A 26859-nucleotide genomic window follows, 5' to 3' on the forward strand; every position below is an offset into this window, starting at 1 on the left:
TTTTGTAGATGGACACAACACAATGCCTTTATTCATTTTTTTTAATGTGGTGCTGAGAATCGAACCCAGGTCCCGCCCGTGCTAGGCGAGCGCTCTACCGCTGAGCCACAATCCCAGCCCTTGAAGATGTTTTTTAAAGTATTTGAAAACATTTTCTAAAGCAGGCTTATTATTGTATTAGTTGAACTCTTAGAATTATGCTTGTGTGAATGTAAACATTTAACCTGTGGCTGATGAGAGGGATAGGTATAAATTAGATATTTATAGTATTTTGTAATGAAACTTTTCAAATATAAGAATTTAATCTCTACTATTAATACTTTCTGCTTTGATTTTTTAGATGAATAGTCATCAATTGTTTTTTTATCCTTTTCTTTAGCTACAGAGAACTTGTTTTTAATTTTTTTATTGGTTCTTTTCAATTTCATATGGTAGTAGAATCCATTTTGATATAATTATACAAGCATGGAATATTCTAATTAGGACTCCATTCTTGTTGCTTGGCTCGTTTCTATTTTAACCCTGTTGTTTCTGTCACTTTTTTTGTGTGAGGGCGTCTGGTCTTGCCTCAAAAATGTTTTTGATATTTACAATAGTTATTGAAATTCCATAATTTTACTATTACTGCCTCATTGGCATGGTTTAAGTTTTGAATTTCCAATATCTTCCTTTTAGTTAAGAAATTCATATCTATCTTAAATATAGTATGTCTTAGCCTACAGGTAAGTGGTCATTCCCTTAATATATACTGATAAAATGATGGAATAAGCTTTAAAGAACTTCTCCCATTTTTATCGTTTTGTTTTCAGCCAGCCTCTCTTGTGTTCCCCAGGCTGATCACAAACTCCTGCACTCAAGCAATCCACCTGCCTCAGCCTCAGAGTAACTTGGACTATCAGCATAGGTTATCACATCCAGCTACTTTTGTTCTTTTTGATACCTCCAGTTGTTCTCATCCCCAACAGTCACATTCCCAGAGTCACAAAGAGGGTTAACTTGGCATGTGATAGACCTGTGGCTTTGCACTACTTCTATCTCCTGTGACTCCCATGTTTCCTAACTCTGATTCTGCTAATTTAGTATGTGTCAGGAGTCATTCTGCTTTCTGTGTTTCTGAAGAAAGTCAATTTAGTACAAATTGGGACCTATTTATTCTCCCTCTATCTAACACATACTGTTAGTCAGCAGGGCTTCTGAGGACAGCAATTGCTATTTGAAGCAAACAAACCCTCTTTAGACCTTTCTGAGTATGTTTTAAACATGTCCTAGTATATTTCAGTATTGAACAAAGGTTATTTAAAGTAATGATATGGATGTTTTGTAATTTGTTGTGTGTGTATACTGTTACCTTTTTAAAATTGAGTGTGTAAAAATGCATTTAATTTATTGCTTAATTAAACATTATTGTTTTACTAAAGCTTTCTTTTCATTGCACATCTAAATTGTTAATTTTGTTTTTGAGGAATGACTCTGGATTCCTTACAAAAACAAGTAGGGCTTCTCTCTCTTCCTGCCATCAGTTTCAGAGGACATATTGCTTCTTCGGTACTGTCATACCAATAAATCATCCCAGATTACTTGCAGTCGTACAGTACTAAACTATACCATGCATTTTAAAGGAAATCTGCTATTTCTTTTCAATCAGATGAGCAATGTGAAGAGACTGCGGCCACGGCTCAGTGCTATTCTCTTTAAGCTTCAGTTTGAAGAGCAGGTGAACAACATCAAACCTGACATCATGGCTGTCAGTACTGCCTGCGAAGAGATAAAGAAGAGCAAAAGCTTCAGCACGTTGCTGGAACTTGTATTGCTAATGGGAAACTACATGAACGCTGGCTCCCGGAATGCTCAAACCTTCGGATTTAACCTTAGCTCTCTCTGTAAAGTGAGTTTGTTTTCTTAAGACACATATTTGCCTGAACACTTACTCTTAAATGTCAGCCCTGATTACATTATTTAAATATTTTTATTTTGATGTGCTCATTATCAAGAACTTGAACTGAACCATGAACTCAAACCCAGAGTGAACTAAGCTAATTTACTCAACCTCTGAACTAAATCCAAATATTAATTTTGTGTAATCTGCAAATCCAACGGAAGGATTTTGTTTAATAATAAAATTATATTGTAAACCTATGCTTTGTCAAACCAGTGAAATGGAACATAAAAATATTACTTAAGCATTATATTTCTTCAGTTCAGGCACCTATACACGATGATATATATTGACTATTGCTTCAGATTGCCTAAATTTTTACCTTTAACTATTTAAATATTTATCTGCATTGTTTTTTGTAAGCCAACTAAAAGGAACAAGAAATAAGACTGCTTTATATAAAGGAAAGTGATTATATTAGGAATAAACATACCTTAGATGTCATTGATCATTTTGAAATGGTTCCATCTATTATTTTAGAGGATGTGAAAATTAAATAAGTTCTTCTTTTGGTTGAATTTTCTTAGAAAAAATATATTTAGTGTTTTATTTAACAGAGCTCTTTCCTGAGGAGTGGGCCATAGAATACTGTTTTATTGATCTCCTTACAACAAATTCTTCTCAGTTATACATCACATGAAAAGCTTTCTCTTGTTCTTGACCTTGTAACATCTACAATCCCTGATTAAGGAATTTAGTTATTGCCATTGCCAGGTAGGGAAGGAGAGAAACAAGTTCAGCTTGAGCTGTGGAGTTTCTGGTAGTTATTTTTTGGAACTCACATCAGTTTTCTCAGTTTCCCTGACTTTAGTCTTACATTGGTATCATCAGTGCCATGTGACCTTTTTCTCTTTCCCCACTTCTTTTTATTTTCTAGACTTTATTCTCATAGATTTTTGTACTTTTGGTAAGGTTCTTATTATCACCAACACGATTCCTAAAACATATTAAAGGTACTACACATCCACTGAATCCTTACTCAGGGTGAAATCCTGTGCCAGATGCTTTTCCAGATCATCTCTTTAATGTAGGTGATTAAGTTTTACCTGGCACACATGGAACTCACATTTTTTATATGTAAACTATTAATTATGATTAATTGCTTTTGTGGAGCTATATACAAAATGTTGTTGCAGCAGAGTTAGGCCAGAGTGTCAAGCTTATTTGTGAGATGACAGCTAAGTATTCAGAGAAATAGAAACTTGTGCTGGATCTTGAAGATGAGTAGCTATTCCCTGGAGCATTCTCAGTACAAGAAAGACGTTTGAATGAAATATTGTAGCATGGCCTCTGGGAGTCTCTGAATGGCCCAATATCTTTGGAGCCTGCAAGGGACAGCATTTGGGGGGACTGGACTGAAGTAGTAATTTGATTTAAATGAGCCTTGAATGCCATGTGTAGTGTTGAAGGTTGTAAGGAGACATGTTAGTTTTATATAGAAAAGTAATGTTACCAGCTCTTTTGTGCGACAATGACTCCATCAGATGCATGAACGAAGGTTAAGCTGTGCTGTTCAGTAGTGTTGCCATAAGAAATGTATGATTATTGGAATAAAAATTCAAATTTACTTTCTCAGTCACACTTGTCACATTTTAAGTTCTCAGTGTTCGTACCTGTTGCCTTTTCCATTGTTGTAGAAAGTTCTTTTGGACAGCGATGGGTTAGAGGAGTCTAAAAGGGAGATACTTGGTGACTGGCTAATATACAGTACGTACATAGAAGAGTGACAATATCAAACTAAGATGATGAATAAGGAAGATAGTGTGGGAGGTGAGGGAGAAGTGGGAGGGATTGTTATTATCTTAGCCAGCTGGTGGGTGATACAGCTCCTGACATGTTTGAAGTGGTTGTTCAGAAGGGAAGGCATTCAGGGTGTTTTTGTTGTTTTCCTCCTCCTGCTTGCCTCAGTTTCTTAAAGGATATTGGACTGAAGCTGCCTTATTTAATTATTTATCATCTACTTTAGTGTCTAATACATAATGGTCACTATAATTTAAGATGATGGAGTTCTTAGCTAAGGAAGTGGCAGAGGGGTTTGAGGTAAATAGTAGAGGAGATAGAGTTAAGTGTATAAATTCAGCAAACATCGGGAATTATCAGACTGGGCTGATTGTGAGTGGCTGAGAAAGGAAAGTGAGACTACCAAGTTCAGGCTTTCCCTGAGAAGGAATGCAAAGGAAGCCAAACAGGGTAAGGAGCAAGGTGGGTGAGAAGTTAAGTCCATATATACGAATCTACTGGGGTTTGTTTTTCTGTGAAAAATGGCTGTTCATTTTTAGATTTTTGTATCTCAGAAATATAATTGACTCACAAAAAGTTAGTTGCATGTCCTCCTTCTAGCATTCCTCCACAGAAAAGTTGATAAAATACTCAGTCTGATTAGTGAGGTGGACTAGCCCTAGATAGTACTTGATACTTAGTAAATATTAAATAGCTATCGAGTGAATGAAACTTGTTACAACACACATTTTTTTTTGTAGTTGAAAATAGAAATGCTTTCATTGAGATATTCAGTGGTACTTAGTATAAAATCATCTATAAATGCAATGCATGCCATTATTATTTTACTACAGTTAGTCTGCAAATCAGTTAATCGTCCTCCTTATAAAAAGTTGATTGTATTTTCATGCAATGACTAGGTATTTTCATTATCCCTCTTAGGAGCCTTCTGTTGTTCAAGAAACAAAATAAATACTACAACTTCATATTTTTATTAGCTTACATGTCAGTGTGAAAGCATATATTGAACAAGATGATATCTCATCATGTTTGTTATCAGAGGTAGCAGCTTGATCTTTGACAATTGTGATTGAATTTTTCACACCAAATATAAAGCATTCAGTTGGTTGATAAGGCTCCACACAAGGAATTCCATATTTATTTGACAGTAGAATGTCAAAGAAATATTTAGATCTGTTAAAACATGCTAAGTAATTATATGACACTTAATACTCTGTATCTAAAATCATTTAAAATAATTTTTATGTTAAGATCAAGTATAAAAAATACATGAGACTTTTTATTAAATATTAACATTATGTTTAGAAATAAGTATAAGAATTGTGAATTTTATACACAGTTTCATTTTTAAGAGCTATATCTCTATATATGCATTTGTAATCAGGGTTGGTAACTATAATGTCTCGGAGTTCAGAGAGAAAAGGCTTACTTTCTTATATCCCAGAGATATGATGAAGACAAATCAATACAAAAGTAAAACAAGAGATATAATGTAAGCAGAAATTACAACTAGCTTAATAAGATGTGAGTAAAACTTATGCTTGATGTGTAGGCCAACATGGGGCTTTTTGGTAGTCAAAGTGTAGTGTACACATTTTCATGAAACTTTTTATGAGCTAAAAATAATGTCTTTTTAATTTTTTTTGAAAGAGTTAAAGCTGACTTCCATAAGAAATTGGCACATGTATCTTTATATATATATAAAAAAATGTGGTGGTGAACAGTGTTCTTAGAAATAGTGGATCTGAAGAATCAGTTTCATGTGGATGTTTATTCTAAAGCTATCCCTTTCTCTCCTTTCCTCCCTAATAACTTGGAACTCCATGAGAAACCCTCGTGGTACGATAGAAATGTATTTTTCAGGGACAATTATGCTTGCTTCTCCTAGTTTTGGTAAAATGCTCTAAATGCCTTGTTTTCTGATGGCATAAATTTATTTATTTATTTAGCAGTAATAGTAGTAGTAGGAATTGAACCAGAGGTGCTTAACTACTGAGCCAAATCCCTAGGCCTTTTAATATTTTATTTTGGGACGGGGTTTCTCCAAGTTGCTTAGAGCCTCACTTTGAACTTGTGATCTTCCTGCCTCAGCCTGTCTCACTGCTGGGATTATAGATGTGATGGCCTATAAGCATTAGAATGTAAATGGCTTATATTCTGTTATATTAGAATATTATTTATATTAGAATGTTATATTACATTCTTACAATATAAGGCTTACACTTTTTAAAAATATGAGCCTTAGAATATAAATGGTGGACTGCTTATCATCCATTATATCCTCAAAAGATTTTACTGAGATTTACATAAAAACTGAATAAGGCATTTTGAGATCCTCTGTGTGTGTGTGTGTGTGTGTGTGTATGTATGCATGCATGTGCATTTTCCAATTGGTATTCATAAAATGTAAATTCATATCTTTAGAAATCTAGTCATCATATGGTGCATACTTGTCTGACCAAAATGTCTACCTGGCAAAAATCTGTATCTGGTTTTTGTTGAAGGTATTTCTTTAAAAGAACCCAGTGCTAGGCCAACCCCCCCGCCTTCCCCGGCCCCTACTTGGGATTGTAAGTAACCAGCATTGTAAGTAAAGAATGAATTGACCCAGCCATGAAAGTTCAACACCATATTAAAATAAATGGAATAATTTAGACTTATAGGAGTGTATATTATAGATAAATACATAGTAGCTATAACATGTATGATGTTTACTAGGGTCTAATGAGATGTGTAATGTCTGAATATCATCCTTATCAAGAAAATTAGATAATATATTGGGGTATATGTTACATTGGGAGAATAGATATGAGTTTTGAAAGAACTTACTACTGTAATAACTAATTTTTATCAGTATTTATGCTGTTATTATTTGGGAAAAATTACAAAAACAAATCTTTAAATTTATCCACCTTAGGAACTTTCTATGCTCTATGGTAGTGTAGAGCATTAAGTTCATTTCAAAGTTGAAGTCATTAAAAGATACATAATACAGGGAAGGGGTGGCTGTAAGATTGATTTATAAATCAGTTCCTTTTACTAGTACAGAATTTCCTATGTGATCTTTCTAATTCATTATTTTGTTTTAATAAGCAGAGGCTAAACAAAAGTAGATTAACTTCAGCATACCAGTGATGGAAATGATTTAAAATGACAACATTGAATTTCCATTTTCTTTAATATCTCCACCTACTCTAGTGAGTGATTTTTTTGAAATTGTGAACAGCCTTTTCTTAGATGATATTGATTTGCAACCTGTAGTAGCCTATAAAAAAATGCCTTAACCCCTTTATCCTTTCAATTAATTCAGAATGTGTGGATCATCATTAGTGGCATTTTAAAAAGAACTTTCCATGGGAGTTTATTGCTCAACCTGAATTGAGAATCATTTTATGTCTTTTGGCCTGCTTATATATGCCAAAAAGGCAAATCTCTGACTGATGGTCTGGAACCAATCAACCAACAAATAAACATAAAGAAATGAAAACTAACCAACACCAAAACAAAAATAAAAAAGAAACAACTTAAGGATGAGTGTTGAAAATATTTCCCAAAATGCTGTTTTTCTTTCATGCCAAGCTGAACACTGTTCTGCAAATGAAGACTTTGAAGAGGAATGTGAATTTCAGACACACAGTGGAACTGAAATCAATTGAAGGCCCTTGTCCTGCGTCATTTTGCAAGTCTCTGTGTTGCACAGGAGTCAGAAAACTTGTCTATCACAGGAAGTTTTTATTTTGTGTATCTGTCAAAGTAACACAGATTAATATATTTTTTGTGAAATTTTTATCTTTTACTATCTCCTTTATTCTACGTAGTTATTTTTAAGAAACTTTTCTGCCAAAAAAAAAAAAAAGGTGGGGGGGTGCAAACATTCCATTGTTCCATCTACATTAAGAGTATGTTTTAGAGAGAAAAAAAATTTTTTTTACCAAGATTGGCAAAGTCATAATCATACATTTTGGCATCCTTTGAAGTAAAGCAATTACAGGCCAAAGATTTGCAAATAACAAATGTCATTCTTATTTTACATACAGGCAATTAAATCATAGAAGTTCTGATTTCACAGCAGTATGAAATTGTTTAGAAGGCTTAACCCCCTTGACTCACTCATTAGCATATTTAATCTATAGCATTTTCTGAGAAATATTAACTGGGTTTACAAAGTTGCAGTTTTGATAAATTCTTTTACCCTTAATTGTTATAGAGCATTGTGAATTAGAATTATTCTTTCAGTAGAACACAAAGGGTGGCTTTGCTCAGGCATAGCCATATGCTGCCTGTGTGCTATCATTTCATAACTTTCATAACAAGCATTGCTGCTCTGCCAAACCACCTTTCCCCAAGCATCCAGGCTCAGAATACTCTTAGCACCATTCTTGGAGTTGGCTAACACTAGTTAGAGGTAGCATCCACCCTTAATATCGCCTACTATCTCTGGTTTAGTTCAGTCGCCTCTTCTTTTACATTTTATAAATGAAATGTCAAAATAAGACACCTCATTTCTGATAATCCTTAGGACACTTTTTATTTTATTTTATTTTTTACCTCTCCCCCAATGGACATCTTTGTTTATACATATTTTGGACAAGAGTCAAAACATGAAACATATTATCTACATAGTAATACTTACTGATATTTATGATCATTTTTTCTTGTTGATGATAAAATGGGTGCATACATGCTGAGTTGTGGTTTTAGCATTGGGAGGTCTGTGTACTACCACCACAAATTCCCAAAAATAACACTTGAAATATATCAGGTATGAGTTTTTGTTAAGTGCTTTTAATGGAAAATTTACATGTTTGTACATTTATTACTGTTTTTAAAATATTTAAAATTAATATTTGATCCACCTCTATAAATCATTAAATTGAAAATATACCTTATTAAAATGTGTTTTAATGAATACAATACTTAGAGGTAAATGTATAGTATTGAATGTGTTAGATAAGAAGAAAGATCTGAAATCAATAATCTAACCTTCCACCTCAAGAAAATAGAAAAAGAACAAATGAAATCTTAAGTAAAGCAAATTAATAATATTAATAATAATAATAATAATGATAATATACATTTACAGCAGGTACCAATGAATTTTAAAAAAAGAAATAGAAAATTATTGAAACCAAAATCTTTTTCTTTAAAAAGATCAATAGCATTGATCAATATCTAGTGAAGCTATCCTAAGAAAAAAAGAGAAGACACACTTTATCCATATCAGAAAAGAAAGACGGGCTACCCCATTAACATTAAAAGAATAACAATGGAATATTATGAACAACTCATTGCTCACAAATTTGGTAGCCTTGATGAAATGGACCAATTTCTTGGAAGACAATCTAGATGTGTCATAGAACTTACATAAGAACTAGAGGCCTGTATAAAATAATTTAATAATTAGTCTTCTATAACATGAAGAACAAGGTCCAGATAGTTTCATTATTTAAGATTTTTTTTATTATTTAAACTTTATTAAACTTTTAAGGAAAACATGACAAATTCTCTACATTTTGTCTGGCAAATATTAAGCAGATGGAATATTCCCATCATGTGAGGCCAAGTTAGTGGAACATTTCAAAATCCATGTAATCCATCACATCAACAAGCTCAAGAATGAAAATCTTATCAATGGAAGTACTCTTTCATGATAAAAATTCTCAATAAACTCACAATGAAGGGGAAACTTCCTCAGGTTACTGAAGAGTATCTTCAAACGCTCTATAGCTTATTTAATGAAAATGGATGCTTTCTCAAGATGTTCAGGAACAAGGCAAGACTGTCTTTTCTTACCTCTCCTTTCCAACATCATAGTGCAAATCCTAGTTAGTACAATAAAACAAAGGAAAAAGGACACAAAGTTGTCTAGATCAATAGTTTGAGGTAAATGTATAGTATGACTGTTTATAGATGAAATAATTGGCTATAGAGCCCCCCCACAATTGACAGAAAAAGAAAGTCCTGTAATTGTTAACATTATAACAAAGTTTCAAGATATGACAAACTCATTTGATTTTCTTTTCATTTACCAGTGAGATGGGTCTTGGTAGTGGCCTTGGGTGGTGTGTTCTGAGTTGTAGCTCTGTAGTTGTGGCATGCAGTGTTGTGGCTGACAGCTGTATCCAGACCCTGTCTGGTGTCCCCAGTTACAGGCTATCATGTGTCAGGGTCTATGCCAGTGGTTGCAGTGTCCCAAGATGGAGGTGACAGGGCAGCCACCCCCCGTCCCGTTGGTAGATGGGGGTCCACACATGAGTGGTGGCTGGAGGTTCTGGATGTGGGCTGCTGCTGGATGTCTTGCATGGGCAAGCAGCCAGGAGTCCTGGACTCGTACTGAGACCTGGAGAGCAGCAAGGCACCTGGGATTCCTGTGCAAAAGCAGCTCTTGGGGATCCTCTAGTAGCTCAAAGAGAAACACTATTCCCACTACTAGAATCCCTGGACTCCAAACAACACAGAATACATCTTCCCTCTAGCCCACCATCTTGTATCTCCATGCATTTTCTTAAAACCAAAAGTGACATTCTCAAGTAAAAAGTGCTATCCTTGTATTAAAGTAAAATAAAATAAAATAAGCACTGTCTTCATCTTTAAGGATGAGAAATAGAAATGGAGAAAATTCTGTATAGACCTTGTTCAAAATAACTCATCTTTTTTAAAAATATTTTTTATTGATAGACCTTTGTTTTATTTATTTATATGCAGTGCTGAGAATCGAACCCAGTGCCTCACACATGCCAGGCAAGTGTACAACTGCTGAGCCCCAGCCCCAAAATATTTTTTTTTAAGTCTCCTCACATAATTTAGTTGTTTCTTCACCACTGACTATTCTGTGTCTAATTCAGTACACAAGTGACTGGTGTTAGCTGTTGCTTTGAGTCTTCATTTCTTTGCTAGGGCTGTTGTGCCACTTGAAATTTATGCTTCTCTTCTGTTTATCTCTGCTATGCCATTAAATTGTCAAACCCAGATGGTATCTGAAGTCAATAGAGATGGAGTTTTTCAACCTATACAATATGGAACATCATACGTCATTAGAGAATTACTAAATATTAGCAATAGTAAGACACCATCGTGTACCTGTTAATATGACTAACACCAAAATACTGAAGTAAAATGCTCATGAGGATTTAGCGCAACAGGAACCCATATTCATTGCTAGTGGGAGTGCAAAAGGTATATCAAGTTTGAAAAACTGGCAGTTGCAGAACTACATCTAAGCTTACACAGTAGTCACACTCAGCTGTATACCCAAATTAGTTGAAAACTTAGGCCTATACAAAAACCTTCATATGTTTAATGCAGTTTTATTCCCAAAATGTGATAGCAACTACGATTTCCTTTAATAGAGACTAGATAAACCATGGTATGTCCTTACAGTGGAATATTATTTAGTCTTTGAGGTCACTGTCCTTTAAAGCCAAGAAAAGATACAATGCAAACTTAAATTCACATTTCTAATTGAAAAAAAAAAGCCTGAACTGTCTACATAATAATATATGATTCCATAGACAGAATTATAAAGCCAGTACTATCAGTGATTTTGAAGGGTTCTGGAGAGAGGGTAGAAGGATTAGGTGGAACACAGTTTTTAGGATGGAGGAAGTATTTTGTATGGCATGCTATTGATAGACACATAACATTTTAATTTTTTAAAAAACATAGGATTATTCAACACAAATAATCAACCCTAATGTGAACTCTGAACCCTATGTCAATAATGGTGTCACTATTGATATGTCATTTGTAATAGGCGTACCACACTAACACAAAATGTTAATAGAAGTTGTGCAAGTGGTAAGGGTCTCTCTGTAATCTCCTTATTTTTCTAGAAAATTAAAACATCTCTAAAAAGGATTCTGTTAATATGAAAAATTAAAGGTGACAATTTGTTTAAAATTAATGTACTTGGCCCATTTATATTAACTACATATCTAGCATTTACTCCAACTTTTATTAATTATTCTTATGAAAATTTTGTAGTGTTAGATCATTAGTGTTCTAAAATAACACTTGAGTTACCTAGCTTTGGTTAAATAAAATTGGACCCCAGTGAGTTTTCTGAAACTACCTTAAACAAGGATATTTTAATAATTATTGGCATGTATTATCAACTGTTTCATGGAGGATTTTCCTAATTTACATATCCTAATGGCATTTGAAAATGCCAGTCTCACTGCAATCCTGCCCTCCTTAGTTGTTCTTGGTTAGAATTTTTTTCACTGTTGGAGGCTGATATTATTGGTGAAAAATATGTTGAACCTTTGATCACCCAAGAGCTTAGAGTTTTGCTATGTATTTGTGTTCTAATTTTATTTATTTATTTATGAATTATTTATTTAAACTCTTCCCCCATTTCTTTCTGTTGTAAAAGCAATGTTTTCTCATTTCTAAATTTTAAAAGAATTGATAATTTTCTAAAGAACACTGAGCTGCTTTAAACGTTTTGTCCTATAAAGGGGGAAAGTATAAATAAGCAGTGGATAATGCGATAAGCTCACTTTCTAAAATGGAAAATTACTTTTCATTTGGAAATTTCTAGTGCTGAAATTCAAGAGAAATATGTTAAAAATATAATTCAGTGAAAGTGGTAGAAACCAATCTACAGTAATACAGAAGTCCCCATTATGCTAAACCTCTTTTTGGTCATTTAATATTTTAACTCTCATTATTTTAAAATAGAAATTAAGCAATTACTATAATTTTTATGTGTGAATGCCATGACTGTGTAATATTCATATTATCTACTATTTATTATCAATTTGATTATATCTTTAAAATCATTATGAAAGTTTTATTATAGCTAGTAATGGTTATGAGAGTGGCATAAGCATCTTGTTTCAGTTTCAAATTTTTACTGCCACTTGTATTGGAGGGATAACCCAGTCTTTTTGAAAACTCTTATCATTATAGTGATTGTTTTTCCTCTACACACACACCAACAAAAGAAAACATCTGTTCTATAGTGGTGGTCAGTTACACCAGTAAATTGACTTTTTGAGCTTCTCATCTGAGCAATTATAACATACAGTTTGTCACTACATCTTCACACATCAATTTTCGTGTGGATACCTTGAATTTATTTTCAGAGATGCTGTTTCATGTATACACAATCCACTTGATTGTGCAAAGGATTGTGATAGAATATGATATTAAAATAAATTTGTGTAAGTTCATTGAAGGTTAAACTTTGTAGATCTCTCTTAGTCCAACCATTTTGATATAATCTTTTGTTATCAGTACTGTTAGAAATACATAAATGCTAGTTGTTTGAAGGATGTGATTCAGATATCATTTTTGTCATATTGTAGGTAAAACAGTAGAAAGAATGTTGTACTCTTGGCCTCTGCTTGTAGAGGCTATCCAGGCTTGAATTTAAAGGTTTTAGCGGGCGTTAACACTTTAAATTGCATTGATACTTTCTTTTGATATTACTACTATTTTAGCATACTGTAGTTTTGGGAATTTTGTTTCTTTTGGATAGTAGTAAAAAGCTAGATTAAATAAAGATTTTTGTTAAAAGAAGTGTATTCTGCGGTGGTTATCAGTTTTGTCTTCACATGAACATGGATTCATATTTTCTTCTACCAGGTAGTAGGTGTGTAATCTTGGGTAAGCAGCCTGATTTCTCTAAATCTGTTCTTTTATCTAAATAATTTAATAGTAATTGCTTCCTTATAGGGATGTTTTGTGTTTTAAGCATTGAACATGTGCTATATTATTTGGTTAGTCCCTGTCTCATACCAAATGCCAAATAAATAAGAACTCCTGCTGTCATGCTAATATTAATATCATAGGTTGGGGTCTTCTAGAAAATCATGGGGCCATTACAAGATTCTCCGAATTTTGTCCTGTTTCTGGTGTTCACCCAAGTCTACCAAATCTAAAGTGACAATGCTGTCATGATGCTTAGATTATGGGAATATAGTACAGAGAATTGCTAACTTGATAGTATTCTTAAAGAACCATTTCATTGTTCAAAGAGTAGTGGGTGATAGTTTTTAGATTATAAAGATCACCAAGAAACTACTTAGTTTTCATTTAAAATTTTTCTTCCTATGACTGAAATAATAGAATCTTTTTTAAATGTCATCCAACTTTGTGGTGAATATTGTAAGTATATTCTAGACCCTTGCTTTGTAGCTATAAGGGAGTTTTACTCCAGACCGACAAGTAGGCCATGATTTATTACAGAATCTGCTTTTAACATTATTTTGTCCAGAATGAACAGAGTGGCTGGAGAAACTCCATCCATCTTTTTGTTTATTTGACATTTATGCCACATTAAATGTACCTTAAAAAAAACATATGAATAATAAATTCTATTTAACATTGAGGATTACTCATCAGTCAGATAAATCTCTTGACATAACACAAAAGGAATCCTGACAAGCAATGTCTGTTAAAATTTGGATAAAGCATTTTTTTAACCTGAACAAAGTTTTAAAACAAATACTTGTTTCATTTTTCTTTCAAAGAACGATTATTACAAAATGTATTTAAGTTGTTCTTCATTACAACAAGGTTAGCACTATCTCCCAAGCTTTAATTATTCTAGATTAGTACCTTATCATGGCATGACTGATTAGTGTAAATAGATTATGTCTTCTTTACTTGTTAATGTCTACCAAAACAGTGAAAAAAAAGTATGGATGAAATAGGTGAAGTTGTTGCTAATACATTTTGTGTATGTTTGTGTGCTTTCATGCTTTTGGAAACCTTTCTTTATATTTATTAATTTTTAGAAGAGATTATGGGGGAGGGAGAAAGAGAAGAATAATTGAGGCAGGAAGACTACTCTGGTAGCATTGTGAACTTTTTTCCTGAGAATGCTAGAAGATGAGTAAACAATCTTTGCCCTGGGATTTAGAGCTGCAGGATAGTTTAAAAATGAGACACTACGAATTATCAACAAAATGCTTCTCATCTGAGATGTTTTATTATGTTTAATGTCAAATATGTTTGGAAGTTTGAGTGTTTTTTTTTTTAATTTCACAATTATTAAATACAGATTTAGAAATGATGGGAGAAGTATTCTTCTATTTCCTGTTCAGTAAGTATACTTTCTAATATTATAATGTTACCAATGTGTGTCCTACTAACTAGTGGGCAATTTCAATATGACAGCCTGTGATAAATGAGCCCCCTCCCTAAATTAGTGCTAGTTTTATAGCGTCTCTGAATTCGTTGAATCTGTGTTTGACTGGAAGTACTTCACATTTATTAAATTGGTAGATATTGCAAAGTATATGGTGTTTCAGAATTCTAATTTTCAATTATTATTCCTCATGAATAAAGATTGAGATTGATCCATTTGATTGTTGTTTCATCATAGAGATATCTCAATATATGAATCCTAGGAGTTCCTGGCTGTTTAGCTATATCACAAATCTTTTTGGAAAACTTTCAGGCTCTACAAATTACAGAGGGAGATAGCATTTGTCTTATTTATTATTCCACATAGGTCACTTACCTAGTTACCCCTTTCTTGAGATGGGGAGTGGACTATCCTTTCATGAGATGGGGTAAAAGTAGGTGGCTGAGAATCTACAGAAGGAAGAAACAGCACCCTTGAGGTAATCACTGATACGAAGCAGAAAAGGAGCTTTAGTTTTAGCATGCTTTTTTTAACAAAAGAGAAGACAAATTTTATGCTAGCTCTATTATATTTATGAAAGTTTGCTGCTTTCATGTGGCCTTATCTGTTTAAAATGGTAGTATGAATGAAAAGCTAGAGTTGTAAAGAAGTCACAATTTAGACTAATATTCTTAGGTTTATATGTAAAAACTGAAATACATAGAAAAATTAGAACTGACCCAAGCATGCAAAAGTAACTTTAAGAACTAGGTTTTTCATTTTTATTCTCGTTGTTTTGTTTTGTTATTTCACTATTCTTATATATACCCAAATTACTATAATGTGCACTTAATAGTTTTGGAATGGAAAGTGAATTTAGAGTTACCTTTCTGTGTTATTATGTTATTCTGTTATTTTTACCTGCATGCAAACTAAAGTCCAATAACTTCCCCAAGGCTATTAACTCGTTAAGGGTATGTTTAGCATTACTAGGATCATCTTCACATGCTAGATATCTTGCTAGTAATGATATATATATATATTTGGCAGTACTCTTTTTATACACTTAACTGGATATTGTGAAATCTACATTTCTTTTAAACGAGGTATCAAATAATGACTTATGTGTTCTGTTTTTAAAGTGCCAGCAACCGTTCTTTCTTGGTATGGTGCTAGGGTTATCTATTAGCCCTGTGTTCATACTGCTCTAGGCCCATCACTCCCTACTGGCAGTTACCAAAGGAAACCCAAACTAACTCCTGTTTACTGCTCAGATGTTAGCTTCACCACTTCTCATTTCTGATTGCAGTCTATGACCACTTCAGATTAGGATTGGTCAACCCTATATTTTTTTTTAATCCTATATACCCATTGAGGTTCATCTGATCAGCTAACTGACTTTTAAAGTGGAGAGCTCACAAATTGGTGCTCCAACACCAGTCCATTTCTCCAAGGTCTACTCATGTATTCTTAATAAGGACACTGTCACCCTTGAGGGATAGAAAGTTGATTCTTAAGGAGCAAAAAACATATTTTACTGCCATTTTTATATAAAGTGCAGCTATACTACAGTACATTAATATAAGTGCAGTATACTTGTGGTTTTTACATTTCCTAGTTATAGACAATTAGACCTAATATACCTAAAAGGCTCTTTAGGGGGCATTAATGAAAACCTTAGAAATATAGTTCTGTATCTTTGTAAATCTACTTCTTTTCAAGACATTTTCACTTGAATATTACTTAGAAGCTTTATACTCATTTTGTCTATAACTGGAGCAATTATCTATTTCTCATCTTTTTTGACCTGTCTCAAATAATGGCATCACCTGGGTCTCTAACCTCACTTGGTTTATTATCTCCATTCCTTGGGCACAACCTCAGTTCAGGTTGTCGCATTTCCCTACCTGAATTATTGCCACAGCTTTTCAAATTGTTCTTTATGCTTCTGTTATTACCCCTGCTCAAATCTTTTATCCACACCACATAGGAGCTTTGTAAAATGTATATGTAATCATCTCTTTCATCTAGTTTAGAATCAAAATTCTATTCCTATTTCATGGCATACCTTTTATTTTATTTCATGGTCTTTTCAGATTTGTGTCTTCCTGCTATTCCTACTTGCCTTCACTGACATATACACACTTTTTTCGAAGTCACTCAGCCTCTTCAGATGTGCCATATTCCTCCTCATCTATGGCTTTAGTCAGTGTAACAACACTGTATCAAAATATCTGAGCTATTTAACTCTTAAGAGGGTTTTTAGCTCACAGTCTGGGGTTAGGGGCATGGTGCCTTCCTAGGCTATTCTGGTGAAGACTGTCTCAGCCACATCCAGTATGGTGCATGGCAAAGGCAGGAGCACATGTGGGAACAAGAGTTCACATCGGGAACCTGGAAAGAGAGAGACTAAGTGGGTCAGGCTTTCATAGCAACGCTTTTGTGAGAACTACCAACTAGTTGCTTAAGAAATCTTTTAATCTCTAAGGACCTCTCATGAGACCGTATCTCTTTAAGATTCTACCTCCCACCATAGCCACAGTGAAGACCATTTTTCCTGTGTATGAACCATTGAGGGACAAACCAAGTACAAACCATACCAAGCCCTTTTCAAATGCTATTCTTTCTGAAATATGTACTTCTGAATTTTCTTCTTCCCTCTCCTAACCCCATCCTTCAGAGGTTCATTCAGTTCACATGTTGTGTTGCCCTAAAACTACTTTGTAATTGCTTTTACTAAACTATTTGTCATATCAGGGCAAATGGTTTAAAAAATTAAACAGCTTGTTGCTTCTGAATATGTGTCAAATGATAAATGGATAAATGCCCCATTTATCATTTAGTAATTTTAGGTACTGGTATTACATAGACTTTCAGGTTTTTCTGCTTTTCTAGACATGTGACCATTAATTTTTTTTCTCAGAAAATGTTGCATCCTAGGTTGAATTAAAGTTATTTCTCATTTACAACAAATATTAATAATTTTGACCAAGCAAGTAAAAAGTACCTTTTCAAGCATTGAAATATTTGTTTTACAAAAATGGAATTAATTAACATTACAGCTTATTTCTTATCTACCAAATACAGTATAAACATTATTTGAGTAGGTAGATTATCAAAATACTCCTGACAATGTTTTGTCTCCCTCTCATTTTTTTTAGCTAAAGGACACAAAATCAGCAGACCAGAAAACAACATTACTTCATTTCCTGGTAGAAATATGTGAAGAAAAGTACCCTGATATCCTGAATTTTGTGGATGATTTGGAACATTTAGACAAAGCTAGTAAAGGTTTGTACTTTGGAAAAAAAATATGTTATTGCTCTGGTATTCAGTTCTAAAGGAATATAATGCTTTTTATTTGTATATACTTCTCATTTTGTCAAAAACATTTTATGTTCAGTGTCACATTTTAAAAATAGAAAACTACAGGAAATTTACTTTAGGACTTGTCATGATTGGAGCTGTTTAATATATTTGGTAATGAAACTTTATATTTATGAACACATTGTCTTATGGCTTAAATTTTATGAATGCATGCTAGACTTACCCTCTGCTGCTTAGTCTCCTTACTGTGTCTCCTTTGATTCCATGTCCCCCGCGACCACCAAATGACTGTTATATATTTGACCCCAGATGTAGCCATCAGTGTCTCCCTTTCCACAAGATCAAGATCTATTTAAAGTGGAGGTCTCATTCCATGAAGACACCAGACTGCCAGAGTCTCAATTCAACCCTTTCTAATGCCCTACTTTCTAACCTGGTTCTAGTTCCTACTAAGGGTCAGAAAGGATAGAATCCATTGTTATTTCTTGGTTATATTATGATTTAAGTTAAAAATTTTATTAACAACTTAAATACCCAGTTTTCATTTATATTTCACATTGGTTTTATGCAAACAACTTTAACTGGTTTGAAACAATCAATTTGTGAATACATTCTGGGAGACCAGAGGTATAGAATGAGGAGTATCTGTATTCTTTTGATGTTGACCACTTGTTACTAATAATGTCATTTTTTAAAAAAAATCTCTGTTTTCTCCTACTTTCTTTTCTTTTTATTTTCATTGTACTCTAGGGATCGAACCATGGTCTTCCATATGTTCACAAATGATCTACCACTGAGCTATAGTCTCAGCCCCTGCTTTCTTCTTAATGTTGGAATTTGTGACCTTAAAGAAGGGTCTTTTATTTTCTTCTACATTGGAATGAATATTCCTTCTTAAGTGCTTTTATCATTCTCTACGTCTTTCAAATTTTTCTGTAAAATGATGCTTATAGTACTTTATCTGTAAAGAGACATTTGATTGGCTTTGATGTTCTGTGTAACTTTATCCCATGGTACATATTTCTTGAAGGACATATTTCATACAGCCTATTGGAAATAATTAGCATAGATTTTTAAGACCTTTTTACCTGTCTTATATTAAAATGTTTATGAAATAAGAAAATGTCTCTCTCTGTATATATAAATGCATATGTGTATACATGTATGAAATATTACTTGTATACCATATATGTGCACATACATAGTGATTATACATATAATGTGTATATATATAAACATATACATATTTTCTGTTTTGTAATTTAAGAAGAGAAATTATACAAATTATCTTCTGTTAATATATGTCAGGGTAAAAAGGAATAGAACCGAGTGGGAGAAACCACTAAAAATAAATTGGTGTTATTAAATCTAGCTTTAAACTGGTTGGTTCATTAAGTCAGTGAAATTGACTTTTCTAAAGTGAGACCTTAGACATTTTGGAATATATAAGCAAATGAGATGAAAACAAAATTGAAAGTGAGTAGTGTTGGTGGACATTAAATTTTGTAAGTAGCAAGTCTAGCAGATAGCAGTAGTGGAAGAAAGTTCCTTGAAATATAGAGCTTTCTTTTGAGAAAAAGATGGTTGAGTAGGTAATAGTGTTAATTGATGTTAATGCTTTCATAAGAGTCAGGCAAGCGCTTTTGGATAGTGACAGTTTACATTTCTGGTTATCATTTTTCATACTTGTTGTAAAACTGAGCAGGGAACTGGAACATTCTTCTCTTTAGATGCATTGTTTTTATTGTGAAATTCGTTTTTTTTTTTTTTTAGGAATTTTTACTTTAAATTAAGTTCTTGAAATATTTACCTTGTCTCATTTGATTGTACTTAAAATTCTTTAAAATATTATTATACTTTAAAAATTATTTAACTTTCATGAGGACTTGCAAGATTTGTTACTTTGTAATTTGATTTTTTTTCTTTTTTTGTGTGTGTTTCAGTGGGGCATTTTGGGACTGGGGGTTTTATCTTCCATCTGTTACAGTGGAGACACACATATGTGTATGGGTCAGCAAATATTGCTAATATGTTTCACAGGGAACAGCCAACTTCATATTTGAATAGAAGAAATATCACTGATTTTTTTTAAAATAGTATAGGTGATTCTTGAATTCTTTCTGTGATTATCTAACCCAATTAATGAATGTGATTTTAGAGGAGTAAATGGAATGTTTTAGATGATATATCTGTGTTTGCTTCGGAGAACTTCATTGCTCTTATGTATCATCATTTTGAAGTTTTCAGACTTGAAGTCTCCTTGGTGAGCTATCACATGAATTAAAAAGTACCTTTGTTTTTGAGACATAAAAAATCCTGTCATTAGGTACTCCCACATCAGCAGGGGTAACTTTCATTGCAACTAATGAGCTTACCCATATGACAATTTTCAAAAATCTACTTTATTAGGACTATTTCTTTTCTAAGAGATAATGGTTTACAGTTTTTCTGTTGTATTTCAGTGAAAATATTTTGGTTCATTATTGTATTTCTGTATACCATTGTAATATTTCTTTCTTTCATGAACTTCTAGGTGTTGAATACAATTTTTCTTGTCTAAACAATTAAAGTTAATTGGCTATGAATGTCTTATTGATCAATTCTCAATAAGCTGTTTTGGTATTAAAATGAAACATTATTAATGAATAGATAATGACAAATCTTATTTTTTTAAAAAAAATTTGGTTGGTTTTAGGAGGTTATATTAAAATAAAACCAAGGTAAAGTTTACAGCATAATGTGGTCAACCCTCTTTTAGTGTTATCTACACAAAATACGTCTATTGTTTCCTTGTCAACTCTGAGTTTCAGAAATGCCATACTAACCCACTCTGTAAATCATGTATTTACCCCTTCATTTAACAAGTCTGCACTTGGAGTTATTGTGTATGAAATGTGCTATTTTCTTGTGTCGGTCCAATGTGTAATTTTTGTGTCTGAATGCAACCTCACTGACATCAGGTGTCTGGCCCTAATAACTCCTACCTTTTACTCCCATATCCTTTACTTCCTCTTGCTCTCTGCTCCCTCTTTATATAGCTGCTGTTATTAGCCTAATAACTGAGCCCTTCTCTTTCTTTTTCTACCCACAACTTTCCTTGAGGTGTTCTCTTAAATCCCCCAGGACTAAAAGTCATCATTAATTATGTAAATAACTTACAAATTTATGTCCCAGACTTTACTTCTAAGGTTCACTTTTCTGTGTCCAACATCTTTTGCCATGTCCATCTGCATCTCAAATAGGCATTAGGATCATAATGTACCACAAGACAGGATTCTTGACCCCTATGCATTTAATGTCTTCCCAACTTTTATATAATTGAGAAAACCCTTCCTGGTCCCTTCTTCTGATTTTCTTTCTCTCATTTGTCATATCTGAGTATAATCTTCAGGATCTCAACTCTGCCTGGTAGATTCTGCTGAAGTTAAATCTATGGAAAGTGGCTACTGCATGTAAAATGTTCTTTGGCTTTTTACTTCATCAAGAAACTTAAAGAAGATGTCAAGTTCTTTTTGATACTTGTTTCTGGTGCTTACTAAGAACCTCACCTAAATTTCTGGGTATGCCACTCTTTACTTCAGGATAAATTCATTGGTTAAACTGAAATTCTCACACCATTATTAAAGAACAGTTTCTCTAGTATCTTATTTTTGTTGTTGTTGTTGTTGATGTTATTGTAAATGGGGTAGTTTTTCTCATTTCCTTCTCAGAGGATTTGTCACTGATATACAGAAATGCCTTTGATTTATGGGTGTTGATTTTATATCCTGCTGCTTTGCTGAATTCATTTACTAGTTCTAGAAGTTTTCTGATGGAGCTTTTTGGGCCTTCTAGGTATAGAATCATATCATCAGCAAATAGTGCTAATTTAAGTTCTTCTTTTCCTATACATATCCCTTTAATTTCATTCATCTAATTGTTCTGGCCAGTGTTTCAAGAACTATATTGAATAGAAGTGGTAGAAGAGGGCATTCCTGTCTTGTTCCAGTTTTTAGAGGGAATGCCTTTAATTTTTCTCCATTTAGAATAATGTTGGCCTGAGGCTTAGCATAGATAGCCTTTACGATGTTGAGATATCCCTAGTTTTTTGAACATGAAAGAGTGCTGTATTTTGTCAGATGCTTTTTCTGCATCTATGGAGATGATCATATGATTTTTTTCTTTGAGTCTGTCGATGTGATGAATTACATTTATTGATTTCCTTATGATGAACCAACTTTGCACACCTGGTATGAATCCGACTTGATCATGGTGCACGATCTTTTTGATATGTTTTTGTATTCAATTTGCCAGGATTTTTTTGAGAATTTTTGCATCTATGTTCGTTAGAGATATTGGTCTGAAGTTTTCTTTCTTTGATGTGTCTTTGCCTGGTTTTGGGATCAGGATGATATTGGCCTTATAGAATGAGTGTGAAGTGCTGCCTCTTTCTCTATTTCCTGAAATAAATTGTAGAGTATTGGAATTAGTTATTCTTTAAAGGTCTTGTAGAACTTGGCTGTATATCCATCTAGTCCTGGGCTTTTCTTGGTTGGTAAGTTTCTGATACTTGTGAATCAACTTAACAAAAGAGGTGAAAGATCTATACAATGAAAACTACAGAACCCTAAAGAAAGAAATCAAAGAAGACCTTAGGAAATGGAAAGATCTATCTTGATCTTGGATAGGCCGAATTAATATTATCAAAATGACCATACTACAAAAAGCATTATACAGATTTAATGTAATTCCAATCAAAATCCCAATGGCATTCCTCATAGAAATAGAAAAAGCAATCATGAAATTCATCTGGAAATGTAAGAGACCCAGAATAGCTAAAGCAATCTTTTGCAAGAAAAGTGAAGCAGGTGGCATCACTGTACCAGACTTTAAACTATACTACAGAGCAATAGTGACAAAACAGCATGGTATTGGCACCAAAACAGACTAGTAGACCAATGGTACAGAATAGAGGACACAGAGACTAACCCACAAAATTACAATTATCTTATATTAGACAAAGGTGCCAAAAATATGCATTGGAGAAAAGATAGTCTCTTCAACAAATGGTGCTGGGAAAACTGGAAATCCATATGCAACAAAATGAGATTAAACCCCTATTTCTCACTATGCACAAAACTCAACACAAAGTGGATCAAGAACCTGGGAATTAAACCAGAGACTCTGCGTCTAATAGAAGAATAAGTAGCCCCTAATCTTCATCATGTGGGATTAGACCCCAACTTTCTTAATAAGACTGCTATAGCATAAGAATTAAAACCAAGAATTAATAAATGGGATAGAATCAAACTAAAAAGTTTCTTCTCAGCAAAAGAAACAATCTGTGAGATGAACAGAGAGCCTACATCTTGGGAACAAATTTTTACCCCTCACACATCAGATAGAGCACTAATCTCTAAGGTATATAAAGAAATCAAAAAGCTAAGCACTAGTTGGTAGTCTTTTGATGGTTTCTTGTATTTCCTCAATTGATATTGGTCTGTTTAGGTTGTCTATATCCTCCTGACTCAATCTGGGCAGATCATATGACTTAAGAAATTTATCTATGCCTTCACTATCTTCTAATTTATTGGAGTATAAGGATTCAAAATAATTTTTGATTATCTTCTGTATTTCTGAAGTGTCTGTTGTGATATTGCCTCTATCATCCCGTATGTTAGTAATTTGAGTTCTCTCTCTTCTTCTCTTCGCTAGCATGGCTAAGGGTCTGTCGATTTTGTTTATTTTTTCAAAGAACCAACTTTTAGTTTTGTCAATTTTTTCAATTGTTTCTTTTGTTTCGATTTCATTAATTTCAGCTCTGATTTTAATTATTTCTTGCCTTCTACTTCTTTTGCTGTTGTTTTGCTCTTCTTTTTCTAGGATTTTGAGATGAAGTATGAGATCATTTATTTGTTGGTTTTTTCTTTTTTTAAGGAATGAACTCCAAGCAATGAATTTTCCTCTTAGAACTGCTTTCAATGTGTCCCATAGATTCCGATATGTTGTGTCTGTGTTTTCATTAATCTCTAAGAATTTTTTAATTTAAATGTGGCATTTATACACAATGGAGTATTACTCTGCATTAAAAAATGACAAAATCATAGAATTTACAGGGAAATGGATGGCATTAGAGCAGATTATGCTAAGTGAAGCTAGCCAATCCCTAAAAAACAAATGCCAAATGTCTTCTTTGATATAAGGAGAGTAACTAAGAACAGAGTAGGGTCGAAGAGCAGGAGAAGAAGATTAACATTAAACAGGGATGAGAGGTGGGAGGGAAAGGGAGAGAGAAGGGAAAATGCATGGAAATGGAAGGAGACCCTCAGAGTTATACAAAAGTACATACAAGAGGAAGTGAGGGGAAGGGGAAAAATAATATAAGGGGGACAAACGAATGTCAGTTGAGGGAGCAGAGAGAGAAGAGGGGAGGGGAGGGGAGGGGAGGGGAGGGGAGGGGAGGGGAGGGGAGGGGGGATAGTAGAGGATAGGAAAGGCAGCAGAATACAACAGACACTAGTATGGCAATATGTAAATCAATGGATGTGTAACTGATGTGATTCTGCAATCTGTATATGGGGTAAAAATGGGAGCTCATAACCCACTTGAATCAAATTGTGAAATATGATATATCAAGAACTATGTAATGTTTTGAACAGCCAACAATAAAAAATTAAAAAAAAAAAAAAAAAAAAAAAAAAAAAAAAAAAAAGCTAAGCACTAAAAAACCAAATAACCCAATCAACAAATGGGCCAAGGACCTGAATAGACACTTCTCAGAAGGGGATATACTATCAATCAACAAATATATGAAAAAATGTTCATCATCTCAAGCAATTACAGAAATGCAAATCAAAACTACTCTAAGATATCATCTCACTCTAGTCACATTGGCAGCTATTATGAAGACTAACAACAGTAAGTGTTGGCGAGGATGTGGGGGAAAAGGCACACTCATACATTGCTGGTGGAACTGCAAATTGGTGAAGCCAATATGGAAAGCAGCATGGAGATTTGTTGGAAATATGGGAATGGAACCACCATTTGACCCAGCTATCCCTCACCTCAGTCTATACCCAAAGGACAGCATACTACAGGGACACTGCCACATCAATGTTTTTAGCAGCACAATTCATGATAGCTAAACTGTAGAATCAACCTTAGATGCACTTCAGTGGATGAATGGATAAAAAAAATGTGGCATATACACACAATGGAATTTTACTCAGCAATAAAGAATATAAAATCATGGCATTTGCAGGTAAAGGGATGGCGTTAGAGAAGATAATGCTAAGTGAAGTTAGCCAGTCTCCCCAAAATAAATGCTGAATGTTTTCTCTGATATGAGGAGGCTGACTCTTAGCTTAGTGGGATAGGGAGGGGGGAGCATGGGAGGAATAAATGAATTCTAGATAGGACAGAGGGTTGGGAAGGAAAGAGAGGGGGCAGGGGATTAGTAAGGATGGTGGGATGTGATGGACATCATTATCCAAAGTACATGTATGAAGACACACATTGTTGTCAACATGCTTTATATACAACCAGAGATATGAAAAAATTGTGCTGCATACATGTAATATGAATTGTAATGCATTCCGCTGTGATTTATTTTTTAAAAAAAATCAATAAAAAGAACAGTTGCTGTAGAACAAGGACTCTTTTGGAACTGCTGAGAATAGAATTAGCTTCCAGAAAAAAAGCAATATTCAGCATGTTATCATAGTGGATTCGCTAATTATTCATTTCTAATCTTTTTGTCACCCCATTTTTATATTTTGAGTTCTCAGGAGCACTCCTTAATACCTTATATTTGAGGTTTTTTATCCTGTTTATTTTATATACCTCTTTCTGCTTCTAAGCCTCTGTTTGTATGCTCTTAGCTAGCAATTCTTTGGTCTGACCCAAATAATTGCTGAAATATATGTCCTGATTTCCAATGTCTCATGTGTTTCCAACATTTTATGATAAATGCTTTACTAAATAACAAATGTTTATCTTTATTCACCTACTGTGAGTGCTTAGACCACTTAATTTCCAGGTGGTTGCCACCTGGAAACTGAATAGTGTTTGAAAATTTCAAAATCATCTGCTATAACTAGCAGACAGAGTAAAGATATCTATTAACCTTTACTCTAGCCTTCCAAAAATGCCAAGTAAAATTTGTTATCCAGGTTTATACGTATTTTGAATATTTAATATTAGTTATTAATTCAATTTTATTTTATATTCGATGCAGCATGACTCACATCATGATAGTTGGAACCATTATATCATGGAGGTCAAAGATTGGGGCCTTATGATCTGCGTCATTAAGATAAATCAATTGGTGTTTCAAATTAGTTGTTTGGTATTTGATGAAACTATGCTTTAGTTTACATATTTCTGTTTATATAATAAAAATGAAATTAAGTCACAGGATTACTATGTTGGTTGTGGAAATATTTATAATTAAAGATTTTATAGAAGCCAACCCATAGACAACGTTGCATTTATTGTGTTGTTGGTTAAAAGCAAAAAAAAATTTCCTTCCTTGTGTCATTCACAAATTCATATGTTGAAGGCCTGTTCCCTAATACTCAGAATTTTACCGCATTTGAAGATAGGAGCACATTGGTTAAAATGAAATCACTTCAATCGGCCTTAATCCAATCTTTTTTTTTTCTTTAAAAAGAAAAGGCAAAGTTTGGACTCTCAGCCATTAGGAATATATTTGCACAGATGACAGATGATGTGAGAGAACAGTGAGGAGGACATCTGCAAGTCAAGGAGAGAGGCCTCAGATGAAAACAAATTGATCAAC

At 33.6% G+C, this 26859-nt stretch overlaps 1 protein-coding gene across 3 annotated transcripts in view; it reads left to right on the top strand.

Annotated features, from left to right (window-relative positions):
• Positions 1-26859, top strand: part of Diaph3 (diaphanous related formin 3) — a 481958-nt gene that overhangs the window by 259731 nt on the left and 195368 nt on the right. For all 3 annotated transcript variants that reach the window (XM_046466464.2, XM_058586107.1, XM_058586106.1), the window contains 2 exons: positions 1646-1885; positions 17915-18044. In XM_046466464.2, the coding sequence (XP_046322420.1) occupies positions 1646-1885; positions 17915-18044 (370 nt within the window). The remainder of the gene's footprint in view (positions 1-1645; positions 1886-17914; positions 18045-26859) is intronic.

Source organism: Marmota monax, unplaced genomic scaffold, assembly GCF_021218885.2.
Source record: "Marmota monax isolate L192 unplaced genomic scaffold, Marmota_monax_Labrador192_F-V1.1 WCK01_AAM20220418_F8-fsc00049, whole genome shotgun sequence".
NCBI classification, from domain to species: Eukaryota; Metazoa; Chordata; class Mammalia; order Rodentia; family Sciuridae; genus Marmota; species Marmota monax.